Genomic DNA, 15,847 nt, shown 5'->3' with positions numbered 1-15,847 from the left:
TCTCTCTTCTCTCTCTCTTTCTTCCTTTCCCGCTCTCCCCCTGTCTTTGTCTCATTCTCCCTCTCCTCTCTCTTCTCTCTCTTTCCCTGTCTTCTCTTCTTCTTCTTCTTTTCTCTCTCCCTCAGCAATCTTGAATAAGTCAATTAATCTCTGAGCCTCAGTTTCCTCATCTGTAAAATCACGGGATTAGATTATAAATCGCTTAACTTCCTTTCAGCTCTAAATATTTGATGCTATTGCTTGGTATTATGGATAGTATGGAAGGAGGAAAACCTGGGTACAAATCTTGTCTCAAATACTTAGTAGCTGTGTCATCCTGGCCAAGTTACAACCTCTCGAGGCCTGTTTTCTGACCTATAAAATGATGGGGTTGGATTCTATGATCTCTAAATTCCATTTTGGCTCTAAACCTATTATCTCATGTTTTAACAGGAACAATGATAATACAGTAAGGTCTAATGTTTCTGGTATCCTTGAGAGAATGGCATTAGTTGATTTTAAAAATAATTGAGGCTTATCTCTTTAAGCACCAAACTTTTTTTTTTCAAATTTAGCCCTTTTGTTTCATGGGCTTCCATGGCCAAAGAATTCCATGGCCATCAAGTGGCTAGTCTGCTGAGGATAAACCTCTTTGGACTTAACTAGTTTGACCTTCAGAAAACAGACACATGTTAAGTCATATTCTATATACTTTGTTTAATAAGGCAGGGAAGTACTAAGAAATCCTTCTAGCATGGAAAAACCTACCAGAGCTTGATCTCCTCAAGCATAGCATTAGAGAACCCAGGAACACTTCCAGTCAATCAATAAACATTTATTAAGCACATATTATGTGCCAGGCACTGTGCTAAGCACTGGGTATACAAAGGAAGGAAAAAGACAGTCCTTGCCCTCAAGGAGCTGACAGTCTAATGAGGGGACAACATGTAATTAATCAAGGCAAGACAGGATAAATTGAAAATAATCTCTACAATAACAAGGTATTAGGATATTTGTAATGGCCCCAAACTTCTTCCTGAAACAACAGCCCATCCCTTTAATACAAAAATTCTTTTGGTGCTATCTCAGAATCATGATCTCAGAAGAATTTAAATTATGGGTCACCTGAAAAGTGATAGAGAGAAGTATGGTAGGTATAAATAAATTACATCATATTACTAAGAATTATGCACCCAAAGTGTAACTATGATAGCTATTCATGAAGACAAGTGGAAGAGGAGATGGGCCAGAGAGAATGATGGAGAATAGGTAGATATTCCATGGACTCTACTATTATTCACATGATTTCAAGAGAGCTGAAAGAAGGTGTTTGACATGTTCCTTGGACCCCCCTGTGGAAGATTGGTGGGTGGATACGAACAAGAATAACATACAATGAGAGGGTATGTGTGAGTTGTGGAAGGAGTACCCGAAGTAATAATTTATATGGAAATCAGTATATTATGTACTTCCTGCCTCTTTCATGTACTGGCTATGCAACCTGGGGCAAGTAACTTAACCTCTCTGTGCTCTAGGAAGCTCTTTAAGACTATAAATTGTAGAGAAAATGCTGACCTGCATTAGTAGAAGCCAGTTCTTCTTCTGGGACTTCTCTACACCAGTAAAATCACAGATCCAGACACTATCCTTATATGTCCTTATCTAACAGATAATACTGACCATAATTTAATCCTTTATTAATGACCCAGGGTCATCATAAGCATGAATTATTATATTGGGCTGTAATAGAGTAAAACTTCCCAGAGCTATCGAAGAGGGATGGGCTGTTTGTTCTTGTACCAATGGTCCTGGAATAGCTATAGTTTTTTTTTGATCTTTTGTCCACTTTTTATGTTTTTTCTCAGTTACTTTTAACCCCTCTTCCCTTTTTGCTTCTGTCAGCACCCCTGCTTCTCGGAGACAAACCCATCCATCTCCTGATTTGCTGTTTCTATGCTGTTGCAGTCTAGAGAACCAAATAACCAGCCCTCCTGAAATTGTATTGGTTGTTGTCCTTGGTGCCGGAAGACCAAAATCACATCACCATTTTGGGGTCAAGATACAGTGTGTCTGACCAGGCTAATATGAGCTTGGAAGGCTATACCACAGGTCAGGCACAAATGGTCCATATGAAGTTCATAAAATAGGTATAGATAGACTTTGATGGGCTTCCTTCTGAGTCAAGTATGTGACCTCAATCAGGGGTATCTAACTCAGATAGAAGCATGGGCCACTAATCCATACATTAGGATCCCTACAGGCATCCCATTGATTTATTTTAAAATGTAATGTTATCTCTGTTTTATTATATTTTTTATTTTGTTATTTGTTTGTTGTTTGTTTTTTATTATATTTTATCTTGTTTTGTCATTTGTTTTGTTTCATTTTGTTATGCTTTTGTTTTGTTTTGTTATTTGTTTTATTATACTTTCATTTTGTTATTTTGTTTTATTATATTTTTGTTTTGTAAAATATTTACCAATACACCATGCTATAAAAATGTGCATACTCTTTGACCCAGTAATACCATTTCTAGGACTGTATCCCAAAGAGATCATAAAAAAGGGAAAAGGACCCAAATGTACAAAAATATTTATAGAAGCTCTTTCTGTGGTGGCAAAGAATTGGAAATTGAGGGGATGCCCATCAATCGGGGAATGGCTGAACAAGTTGTAGTATGTGAATGTAATGGGATACTATAGTGCTATAAGAAATGATGAGCAGGCAGACTTCAGAAAAACCTGGAAAGACTTGTGTGGACTGGTGCTGAGTGAAGTGAGCAGAACCAGGAGAACATACACAGTAACGTCCACATTGTGTGATGACTAACTTTGATAGACTTAACCCTTCTCAGCAATGCCAGGATCTAAGACATCTCCAAAAGTCTCATGATGGAAAATGCTATCCACGTACGGAGAAAGAACTATGGAGTCTGAATGCTGATCGAAGCATACTATTTGCTCTTTTTTTTCCTTCTGTTTTGTTTTGTTTCTTCTTTCTTGTGGTTCCTCCTATTGATTCTAATTCTTCCTTACACCATGACTAATATGAAAATATGTTTAAGGCTACAAATAGGAATGTATATGTAGAGCCTATATCAGATTGCATGCTGTCTTGGGAAGGGAGGAAGGGGAGAAAATTTAAAACTCAAAAGCTTAAGGAAGTGAATGTTGAAAACTAAAAATTAATTAATTAAAAATATTTAGCAATAACTTTTTAATTTGGTTTGGACCTCACTTAGGAGTGCTACATGGCTCAGTGGACCACGTGTTTGACATTCCCACTTCAGAGCATGTGACATCTATTTGGGCTTAGAAAGAACATGAGATTTTGAGTTAGAGAGCCTGGGTTCAAATTCTGACTTCCCTACTTCCTCTAATGGTACCTTGGATAAATCACTTCCATAATTGACCCTCAATTTCCTCATCTTTAAAGTAAAGGCCTTGGCCCTGATGAGACATAAGATGCTTTCTAGCTCTAAATCTGTAAACTCATCATATTTTTTGACCTTTTTTATGCCCTTTCTGACTCTCAGTTGGGTTGCAGATGGAAATTTACATGGAAGTGATCTCTAGATAAATTAGATTTAGGACAGGGGCTTTCTATATTGTTCCTAATCTCATAAGTGGAGCAGCTAGGTGGTACAGTGGATAGAGTGCTGGGCCTGGAGTCAGGAAGACCTGAGTTCAAATATGCTCTCAGATGCTTACTAGCTGTGTGACCCTGGAAAGTCACTTCACCCTGCTTGCCTCAGTTTCCTCATCTGTTAAAAAAAATGAGCTGGAGAAGGAAATGGCAAACCACTCCAGTATCTTTGCCAAAAAAATCCCAAATGGGTTCACTAAGAGTCAGACACAACTGAAAAACGACTAAACAACAACAATCCTAGCAGAGTCTTGAGCATAGAGGCTCCCAACAAATATTTGTCGATCATCATCATCATCATAATAATAATAATTTAACTAATTTAGCTAACAGTTATATAGTGTTTACTATGTGCCAGGCACTGTGTACTTTTCAATTATCACCTCCTTTGATCCTCAAAACCACCTTAGGAGATAGGTGCTATTATTATCCCCATTTTGCAGATAAGGAAACTGAGGCAAACAGAAGTGAAGTGATTTTCCCAGGGTCACACGGTTAGTAAGTGTCTAAGGTCAAATCTGAACTCCTGTCCCAAAGCTAGGTGTTCTATCCACTGCACCACCTAGCTATACCTTTGTATTCTTAGATTCCGTTTTCAGAAAGTTGCTTTGGGTGGGTATGTGCCTTGCTGAAAGCGATTTTGAAAACCATCCAGAGCTGTAACTTTCAGGGGAGCCTCTGGAGCTTTGTCCTAGGGAACCCAACTACACTGGACACTGACCATGATTAGCAAGAATAGTAAGGTAGAATAGAAAGTTACCATCCTCCTATGCAGATGGACACAGCTACATCCCAGCTGACTTCTTCCCCATCCTGGCCTTGTCAGTGTTCCTCCCAAGGGTAGTTTTTGATGCTCCAGAATCTATTTGCCCCAGGCATTTGGGGGTACTTGCCCGAGGTCCTTAGATTGCTAAGTAAAGCTCTGTACTCAGCCATTTTTGTTTTTCACTCGGGAGAAAGAAATGGCAAGGAAGAAAGAGGAAAGAGGGATATAACAAGATAGTTGTGAGGGGGAATCATAGCAAATGTCTTAAAAGGCTTAATAAATAGTAGGAAATGGAGGATGCCAAGTGAGTTCTTTTTTTCCAGAATAACTTGACAAATGTCCATTTTAAACAATTTATGATGCCTTGGATTTTGCTCAATAGGACGCTAGACATAATGAGATTACCAGTGAGAGGATGCAAATTCCAGAGGCAAACAGCTGATTACGTCTGGGGGCCTGCATTGCTCATACATCTCAGCCCGCACTTAGAGGAAATGAGCAAGCATGAATCTCCTTTGGTAAGAGGGAGTAAGTTATGAAGGCACCCATACGCTATATTGAAAATCCAGGAAGTCAGCAAAGAATATTGCCTTCTTAATAATAAATACATTTCGGGGGCAGGAATTGCAGGGGAATCGTTTAAATTAATTTCAGCTTTGTTTGTTTGGTTTGTACAGAGCCTCAAGTCCCAGCTGATAGCAGTCGGTAAAAGTTCTAACATATTGGAAATCTGATTTTCTTACCACTGAAATCCCCAAGCCCAAAATGATTTCTCTTTCAACCTCGCTAATCAGACAGGCAGGGTTACAATTGACTCGTCTAACCAAATTACATTTGGACTTTTTTTTTTCTTTTGCTGGGGAGTAGGGAGGGCATAAATAATATTTAATCAAACTTCTAAATCTAAAACCAATGGGCAGTTACCTCTGGAGACTTAGGAAAGTCGAGGATAAATGCCATACAATTAAATCCCAGGGAGGGGGGGAGGAAGTGCAATCAGAGAAAGTGTGCCCGGGCATCCTCTATTGCCTGGCCAATGTTGAGTTTTTAGGATAGTCTGCTATTAAGAGGTTTGAACTTGGAGGAAATGCATAAGAGCAGCTGAGGACCTTAGCATGTCACTGAGAGGCAGCCCTAGCCATAGGCAGGACTCAAGAAGGGATAAAAAATTGTCCATCTAATCCCTTTCTAGGGGGCAGCTGGGTGGTACAGTGGATAGAGTGCTGGGCCTGGAGTCAAGACGACTCATCTTCCTGAGTTCAAATATGGCTTCAGACGTTTACTAGTTGTGTGACCCTGGGCAAGTCACTTCACCCTGTTTGCCTCAGTTTCCTCATCTGTAAAATGAGCTGGAGAAGGAAATGGCAAACCGCTCCAGTGCCATTGCCAAGAAAACTCCAGATGGGGTCACAAAGACTCGAACACAACTGAAAATGACTGAACAACAACAAACAAAACCCCTTCCTGAGCCCCTGATGATACATGGCTGTGTAATCCATCCTAAGTTTTTTCTTGAGTATAAATCTTCTCTCTCCCAACAAGACTATAAACTCCCAGATGACAGGGATTGCCTGATCAATGCATTCTTATACTAGACAAATCCCTCACCTTCCCCACCCACCCACAGTATCCAGGAGAGTACATAGTAGATGCTCAGTAAGAAGTGTGACTATAAATTAATGATGAAAAAAGTACTTTGGAAATGGCAAAAACTCCAGATCTGGAGTTCTTATGCTGGGGTCTGTGAATTTTTTGTTGTTGTTCTGCTCTTAATATCTAGTTACCTGATGCATTTTAAAACTTTATTTTGAGAAGGGATCATCACACACACACACACACACACACACACACACACACACACACACTGATTAAAAACCCCCACACTAGGTAAAGGTGAGATAGTATTGAGAGGGGCAGGGTCTGATCTATGATGTCCTCAAGGTGAGGGGCTTTCAGGGCAGAAGCTATCTCTTCACTGGTACAGATCAGTAACCTGTTTGTGATAATTTATAATCTTAGATGATTGCCCAGGTCACTGAGAGATTAGGAAGGCAGTGTGGCATACTGGAAATCAGGCAATCAATAAACATTTTAAAGTGCCTACTATGTGCCAGGCACTGGGTCTGAAGTTGGAAGAACTGGGTTCGAGTATGCTTTTTACTCACTAAATGTTAACCTTGGGACAAGTCACAACTTCCCCAAACTTTAGTTTCCTTCACTGCAAATAAAGCATTTGGCTTCCAAAGTTCCTTCTAGCCAGGGGTGTGCAGGAGCCAGCTCCTACTAGTTTGTGAGAGCCAGTTGTTAAATTTTCAGTGTGAGTATTCACACTTCAGAAATTATTAAATATTACAAACAGGGTTGGATTTATTATTGTGCTGATTGTCTAGACTTTAAAAAGTGATAGGAAAACTATTCATAAGACAGATTAAAGCGTATGCTGTGCGTATATCCCACCCCACCCCCACCCTACCCTGCTCCTGAGTCACTTGTTAAACATTTACCAGCACACTTTGGCTTCTAGCTCTAAATCTCTGATCCCATGACTACAGCCGGGATCTAGCAGAGGCAGGGCTTAATAGAACTAGTAGCAATAGTAAGGAAACTAACTTGTCAATCAGTAGACCAAAAAACTTATTATCTAGGCTATCTTTCAAGGCAGATCCCTGGAAAAGCAACACCTTTTCTCTTGCCTGAATTGATAGACTCAAATTCAACATGCAGTCACTAAGTGCCTATGGTGAACTAGATACCAGGAATACAAAGACAAAAATGTAGTAGTGAGGGTGCGGTGGGAGTCATCCCTGCCCTCAAGAAGGTTACATTCTACTGGGGGAAAGAAAGATGTGGCATTTATCAGAAGTATAATACATGGTAGCATTGTCACGGGGTGAAGTGGACATCCAGACAAGGTGAGGTTGGGGTAGGGACTGGACCTTTGATTTCATAGGTATGGGGAACTCACCCCTGGATGAGGAAACTCCCTCTACTCGTCCTGGTAGTCAGCCTAGGGAACCTAGAACGCTAAGGGGTTATGTGACTTACCCAGCCAGTATGTGTCAGAGATGAGAATTAGGGTTGGGTCTTCCTGGCTCTGAGAGCAGCTTTCTGTCCATCACACATGGGGCAGCCTAAGAGAGAAGGACACTTTTAGTTAGAGGGATCAGGGAAGATTTCCTGAAGACAACAGTGCCTGAGCTGAGCCTTGGAATCTAAAAGGCAAAGACGAAGAGGGAGCTCATTCTAGGTATGGTAGCATAATGACCTGTTCAAAGGCAGAGCTAGAAAAACAGGCTTATGACTTAAGGGGAAAAATAAACTTTGTTTTCACATCTCACTAATGCTTCTCAGCTGACAGGCTGCTTCAGGAAGTAGTGAATCCCTGCCCACACACACCTCATGAGGTGCCTTCCAATTCTGAGATCCTCAGGCACATCCCAGAAGGTCTTCTTATTCCCTTAGCTAAAACTTGGCCTAAAACTCCTGCTCACCACTATTAGTGAGGTGCAAAGCAAATGCTATCTCAGTTTTGAGAAGTAGGCATTTTTTGGGGGGGGGACCCTTCCTCCAGAGCTCCCCCCTGCCAACAGATAGTAGCCTGAGCCTTGAAGAGATGGAAGGATCCTAAAAGATATCAGTGGAGGGGAGTGAATTCAAACCAACAGGGTTGACTAGTCTTCAAATGCCCAGTGATGGGAAATGTTTTCAGAGATAGTGTTTAACCCACACAAGAGAAGTAGGCTTAGAAGACTGAGTGAGAAAAAGCATTCATATTTTTGTGACTTTGTTATTCACCATATAGCCTAAGCTTGAAGGCCTGCAATGAGTAGCGATACACCAAATATAACAGACAATATCAAGGCAAATACGGTGACTTTATTCTTTGTCCTCATCCAGGTCAATCTGAAATTCCACCTTGTTTTTCTTCCTCTTTCCTTTCTTTTCTTCTTCTTCCAAAATATACATATATATCTATATGTATATGAGTATGTATTTCTATTCAATGTGTATATATTTTCAGTTGTGCTTTTACTCCGCATCGCCTCATATATGTCTTTCTGTATTTTCTTGTGTGTTTCATATTTCTTGTTTTTTTACAACCCCATAAGATTCCGTTACATTAATCTAGCACAATTTATTGAGCCAGCCAATTGTTCAATGTACAGTTTGTTTCCAATTTCTTGCTTTTGGAAATCAAGCAGTTATGAACAGTTTGTACAGATAGGTCTATTTTTTAAAAATTATGTCTTGGGGATAGAGTAAAAGTCCTGGAATCTTTGGGTTGAAAAGTATGATCAGTTTTGTCTTTCTTACTGCATATTTCTCTCCAAAATGTTTGTACCAGCCTGAAGTTCCACCAACAATGTATTAGTGTGCCTGTTTCACCACCTTGTCTTGTGAATTTCTTCATTTGTTCAATTCTCCCTTTATCTGACTGAATTCTCTTTTTTTTTCCTTTCTTCCCTAGTGCTTGTACGGCTGTTATGTCCATTCCTCCATCATCCCCACCTTCCACCGGAGGTGCTACTGGCTCCTTCAGGTAGGTGGCTGGGTTTCTCCTTCTGTCTTTGGGGCTTGGAAGGTGCCTGGCTTCAGGAAGCCTGTAGAGAGAAAATGGATGGGGAACTTTGTGGAAGGGTATCAGATGAGGATGCTTTGATTGGCTTTGCAAGGCTGAAGTGTGGTTTAGTTGGTTTTCTCTAGGTGACATTAGCAGGATTGAGGCCAGCTTAACTTTGTTTGCTGCTTCCCAAATGAATATTCCTGGAAGAGAATGAGGCTCTTCAAACATTCTCCCACAATGCATTTGGTGCTTTGCCTATGTCCACCATGAAAAAAAGGAGACTACATGTCTCATGTAATTGAAATTCCACAGCAGATGGAGAAATCCTGGCTTTTTGAACCAACTGCCGCTTTGAACCTCATTCTCCCACCTGGGAACAATTCCAACAAGCATCTACTACTAGATGGTCACTTGAGCAAGGCAGTTTCTTTGGTTTTAAAGTCTTGGCTTCATCTTGTCTATTGTGTTACTTATGGAATCTTCTTGATTTGAGCACTTCAGTTGGGATTGGGTTGAAGGGCTTGGCCTAAATGTGTCTGTACATATCCAAGATTGTTGATGATAGACAACTAGATTCTAGGTGTGTCTATGTACTTCCTAGATTGTTGGTGGTAGAGGGATGGCCACTAAGAGAATCTAAGTATCTTCCTCTGGGATGTCACAATAGGGTCTGGATGTGTCTGCATATCTAATAATGTTTGAAATTGGTTGTGGGGTGGGTAGGATTTAGCTCTGAGTATGTCTATATATATTTCAAAAAGTTCAGAATGAAGAACTTTCCTGGGGACATGTGTGTGTGTGTGTGTGTGTGTGTGTACAGTTTATAGATTGTTTGGGATGGAGAGAGAATTTGGGAGAATCTCTACTATCCTACTTTGAGATAAAAAGATTGGGCCTGAGGTATCTGTACGTAGCCAAGATTGTTTGATATGGAAAGTGGTGCCCTGGGCATCTGCATATGTCCTAGATTGCTTGTGAAGAGTGTTTGGGCTCTGGGCATGTGTCCATATTCCAGCAAGTTTGAGATGGAGGGCTGAATCTTGGGAGTGTCTATGCATATTCTTGTTTGTGTGATGAAGGGATGGGATGGTGCCTGGTTGTGCCTATAAATATCCAATACTGTTTGGAATAGAGAGCAGGACCTTCAGTATGACTATATGCATCCTAGGTTTGGGATAGAGGGCTAGCCCCAAATGCAGCATCTTGATCTCTTCTTGTCAATTGGCAGAATTCCTTCTATCTCCATGTTCAGTGAAACATTGACAGAGATGACTATGTGTGTGCCAGACAACCGAGATAATCTATGTATGCCCTCAGGTTTCAGTCACTTGCGTTAGTTTCTCTATAAAAGACCATCTTTGGGTTTGTTGTTGCTTTTTGAGACCCTGACCCTTCACTTCATACTCTCGACCTTCCCCTCTCTACGTCCATGACTTTATTTAGACCTCCCTATGCATGAACTGCTGGCCTCTTTTTGTCTTGACTTAAGGTATAAGCTATATTTGGGGGGGGGGTCTCTTTCAGTTCATATGCTACCTCCTTCCCAAGGCCTTCCCTGATCTCCCCAACCATGAAAGCCTTCCCCACTCAATTACCTCATCTTTACTTTGTATATATAGTTTGTGTTTACTTATTAACTATTCATAATAGCTAGCATTAATATAGTACCTTAAATTTTATAAAATGCTTACACATGTTATCTCATTTGATCCTTATGACAACCCAGTGAAATAGATGCTATCATTATCCTCATTGTTTCAGAATACAATATACTTCTATAGGAGCATAGATTTAGAGCGGGAAGAGACCTTAGAGGCTATTAAGTCCCACTCCTATCATTTTATAGGTAATAATTCTTAGACATAGAGTAGTTAAGTGACTTACTAGTCTTACTTATAGCTACTAAGTGTCTCAGGCAGGATTTGAACGCATCTTCCTGAGTCTAAGGTCAGTGATCTGTTCACTAAGCCATATATATGTATTTCCACTCACCCCCACAGATTGAAAACTCATCAAGGGAAGGGGCTAATTTTTTTTTAGCTTTGTATCTCCAATGCCTGGAACTGTTCCTGGCACATAGTAGGTGATTAATAAATGGTTAATTGCCTAATTGACTCACATTTGCCCTGAGCTACCTCACCAAAGATATGATCCCTGCCCCTTAGAAAATTCTATTGAATTGGAATTTCAGGGGGAGCAGTGTGAGAGGACCTGGACAGATGGAAAGACAGAGCCAATCAATGCTATCCTGGCATTCAGAGATCAAACAGGAGAAATGAATTACAACAGAATAGCTCCAGCAGGGAAGGTGTCTTGGAATAACTCCCCACAAACCAGAACCATTCTAGTGTGAAATCCAAGGCTTAGCCCAGCTTAGGGAGATGTGGGGGGGGAGGGAAGGTGGGGAGCAGATTTCAGAGCTGAGCTATTTCCAGAATTCCCAGGGATAGAATTCAGTCCCTGACGCTTAGATATAGCCCTCACACAGCTTCCACACTCCATTGCCTCCACCAAGCCCCACAAAGCCTCCATCCTCCCTGGTGCTTTCAATTCCCCCAGAGTTCCTGAACATAATTGTCAGTGGTTCAGCAAGTTCATTAGCTAATAATGTCAATAACTGTCCAAAAACAGGCTGATTCATGGGTAGGTGTCATTTCCTTAACACCCAGGGTAACCCCTATCCTCAGTTACCCATAATCCTTCTCCCTTTGAAGTTGGAATATTATTTATTACTTGATTCTCTAATTACTCATCTGATTTCCAACTGAAAGGTGCTCTGTATGTGTGCATTCATAAGAAAATATGGGTCTCTGGCTTGTCTGGGAAGGGCTTATTTTTGTTGTTGTTGTTGTTTTCTGATGCTGCAAATGGAGGGTTTGTATCTCCATCAAGATCCGGTGTTCACAATTCCACATGTTTCTGCCAACCCCAAGACCATATTGGTATTGAAGAGGTGTTTTGCACTCTATTAGGGAAAATATGACATGTATATATAGAAGTATACCTAAAATAAATGAAAAATAGTACAAAGCAATTTCAAGTATATGTTAACAAAGGTGATCAGGCAAGATGACATGCTCCCATATACCTTTCCAGGCTTAATAACTCCCTTTCACACCTTTCCTTTGCATTGAAATTGGCCTATTCCCTGTACACATTTGTTTCCTGCCTCAATTCCCTTGCATAGTTTGTCCCTTATGTTTCTCCCTTCTTATCTCTGCCTCAGCAAATCCCTAGCATCTCTCAAACTACAACACCTGCATGAGACATTTTCAGATCCTCTTCCTCCACCAACCACTCAGTTATTAGCATTCCCTCTTGAAATCACTTTGAATTACTATCTATCTATGTATCTGTCTCTCATACACACATACACACACACATACATGTAATTCAAAGTGATTTCAACTGGAGGGGTATGACATGCAAGCAGATAAGTAAATGAAAAGTATATATACACACACACATACTTTTCATTCACTTATCTGCTTGCATGTCATACCCCTCCAGTAGATTGCATGTCATATCCCCCCCCCCAGGAGAGTGGGGACTAAATAGTACAGTGGAACGAGTGCTAGATTTTACAGTCAGAGGACCTCATTGAAAATCTTAACTCTGTCATCTGTTACCTAAATGGCCTTGGGCAAGTCATGTGATTTCTCTAGGCCATATACATGATTGACAGGGTTGGAATTGATAGCCTCTTGGACCCCTTCCAGCTCAAAATGTATGATCCAATGATGCTATGACTATCTTGTTTTGGTCTTGGTCCCTCCAGCCACTAGCATTGTGACTTGTACATAAAAGACAAAGGCTAGACCTTTGATTTTGTTAGGATAGAGAACTCCCAGGGAAGGAAGGTCCCTCTACCTTCTCTATAATGTAAAATGGCACCTTCTCTATGATGTAAAATTAAAGAGCTGCCTAGAGCACTGACAAGGGAAATGACTTCCCCAGGGTCACATAGCTAGCACAGACCAGTCAGAACTTGAACCTAGGTCTTCTTGGCATGGTGATTGACTTTTAGCTACTATATCATGATGACTTTTACCTTGCACATAGTAGGCGCTTGTTGAATTGAATTGAATTTCAGAGGGCCACAGGATCCTAGCTTTAGAGCTGGAAGAGACCTCAGAGATCATCAGCTCATTAGATAATAGGTTCATAGATCTAGAGTTGGAGTGGACTGCATAGGTCATGGAGGCCAATCCACCCACTTTACAGATTGAATTCAATGGAATGTGGTGTTGTAGAAAGAATGATAGACTTCCCACCAGACTTGGGCTCAATTTTAGTTCAGCTGAAATGAGAAGATTGGACTAGATGCCTCCTTAAGGTTCCTTCTAGCTAGAAATCTCAGGTCCTTTATCTCATCCTGGTTCCCCTTATTGCCCATGGGTCTATTATCTCCCACTTTTCCCCTCACTTTCTTGAATGAAATTTGACTTTTCTTTTTTTGCCATTTCCTTCTATACCTAACTCAGAGACACTCCAGATTCCTTGTTGGCATTTTTTCCTCTTCCCATTACCCCCAAATTTCCTTTTTCCTTCATATTTTAGTATCTTTCAATCCCCTCCCCAAATCTCCAGCTTCTGGTTGCCAGGCCCCACTCTTTCTAGTGGCCTGCATCTTATTACAGTCAAATTATGCTTCCTTCTTCCTGCTGCTCATATCCTCGTGGCTTTTAATGGCTCTCCTCACTTCACTGGCTTCCTTGAGTTTCTAATTCCAACAGACTTCCTTTCCTGAGATAGGTTTGCATCACTGTGGCATCCAAGCTGTCCCGAATGAATACCTCTATCTCTCTCATCATTTGAGCCCACCTCACTCTGACTCCCCCTTTTTTCTCTTGATTATCAAACATTTATTTTTTCTCCTTCCATCCTCTCTTCCTCCACACATATACAGAAAAAGAAAAAAAATCTTATAGCAAATATGCATAATCAAACAAAACAGATTAGCATAATAGCCATACCCAAAATTGTGGGTCTCATTCTGCATCACCTCTCTGTCAGGAGGTGGGTAGAATTGGTCCTCTGGAATTATGGTTGGTCATTATACTGGTCAGAGTTTCTAAGTCATCCAGATTTGTTTTCCTTCACAGTATTGTTGTCACTGTACAAATTATTCTCCTGGTACTGCTCACTTCACTCTGCATCAGTTCGTATAAAGTCTTCCTAGGTTCCTCTGAAACCATCTCCTTCAACATTTCTTAGCACAATAGTATTTTATTACATTCATATGCATTTCTCTATATTTATAATTTGTTCACTCATTTCAATAAGTCAGTAAACATGTCTACTATGGGCCAGGTATTGTGCTAAGTGCTGGGGATACAAGAAAGGCAAAAGACAGTCTTGCCCTTAAGAAGCTTACAATCTAATGATTTGTGGGCACCTTCCTTAGTTTTCAGTTCTTTGCCACCACAAGAAGAGCTGCTATAACTATAACTATAACTATAATTATAACTATATATATGTATATATCTATATATGGGTCCCTTTTCCTCTTCCTTTGGTCTCATTGAGGTATAGGCTATCATCATCGTCATCATCATCATCATCATCATTGTTGTTAGCTTAGGAACAGTATAGCTAGGTCAAAGGGTATGCACAGATTAGTAACTTTGGGGACATCATTCCAAATTGCTTTCCAGGATGTGTCTTTTCCCTTCTGGTTGAATTTCTCAGCCTGTGCGAGGAGGAGAAGCAGGTCGCCCCCTCTGCTGCAGTTTGGATGCTCCAATTTCTCCTGCTTCAGTGATTCATAGTTCTTTGGATTTGTTCCCTACCAGCTGTCTTGGAAGGCAAAATTCCCCCAAAGGCCAGTGTCACAAGATACAACTTCTTGTTAGTTAGCGTGAGGTCCCTTCATTTCTCCCTAACCAGTTGTGGTAGGGGAATGGTTGTAGTTTCCCCACTCCCACCCCGCAACCATAACCCAACACATGTACATACACTTTTTTCCAAGCATCACTCTTCTTTCCATGAACCAGCCCACCCACTACCAGCAGCTGTGGATTAGGAGACAAGGGAGCCAACAAGAATTGGCCCATTTACTTCCTGTGTAGTGCAGAACATGAGAGGCAGTAATCAATCAATCAACAAGCATTTATGAAGCACTTACTATGTACCAAGCCTGAGGACACAAGGAAAAGGGGGAAAGGCTGTGACCTCAAGGGACTCACATTCTAATAGAGGAAATAATATGTACTTGTGTAGTTATAGATAAGATATATACAGAGAAGACACAAGGCTACTCTAGAGGAGAAGACACTGGTTAAGATAACTGGTAGAGATGTCCTGCAGAAGATGGCATTTGAGCTGATTCTCAAAGGAAGCCAGAAATTCCAACAGGCACCAGTGAGGAGAGAGAGCATTCCAGGCATGGGGGACAGTATCCTCTGTGAGAAACGGCAAGTATGCCAGTCTTGGCTGGACCACAGAATACATGGAAGGGAGCAAAATGTAAGAATACTGGAATAATAGGAAGGGAATAGATTACAGTGCTTTATATGCCAAACAAATGATTTTATATTTGTTCCTAGAGGCAGTGGGGAGCCATTGGAGTTTATTGAACAGGGCAGTGACATAGTTAAGTCTGTGCTTTAGGAAAAATCACTGGTAGTTGTGTAGAGAGGATGGATTGGAGTGGGGAGAGACTTGAGGCAAGGAGACCAGTTAGGGGGGCTATTGAAATATTTGGAGAATATGGTGATTCAAAGAAGAGGTGGTGAAGACCTGGGCTAGGGTGGTGGTGTGTGAGTGTAGAAGGTGGGAAGCATATGAGAGATATTGTGGAGATAGAAATGATGAGATTTGGCAATTAATTGGTGAGTGAGAGTGAGGAGGTGAATGTGATATCAAGGTTGTGAATCTGTGTGACTGGGAGG

The 15,847-nt window shown here is 40.9% G+C and overlaps 1 protein-coding gene across 1 annotated transcript in view; it reads left to right on the top strand.

The window, feature by feature from the left end:
• The window catches only part of CAMTA1 (calmodulin binding transcription activator 1), a 1,293,563-nt gene that overhangs the window by 851,144 nt on the left and 426,572 nt on the right, over positions 1–15,847 (top strand). The window contains exon 8 of the mRNA XM_027843932.1: positions 8,859–8,930. Within this exon, the coding sequence (XP_027699733.1) occupies positions 8,859–8,930 (72 nt within the window). The remainder of the gene's footprint in view (positions 1–8,858; positions 8,931–15,847) is intronic.

Source organism: Vombatus ursinus, unplaced genomic scaffold (genome assembly GCF_900497805.2).
Source record: "Vombatus ursinus unplaced genomic scaffold, bare-nosed wombat genome assembly UNPS02014932.1, whole genome shotgun sequence".
Taxonomy (NCBI): Eukaryota; Metazoa; Chordata; class Mammalia; order Diprotodontia; family Vombatidae; genus Vombatus; species Vombatus ursinus.
Note: the sequence above shows the minus strand (reverse complement) of the source record. Positions and strands in the feature narration are given on the sequence as shown.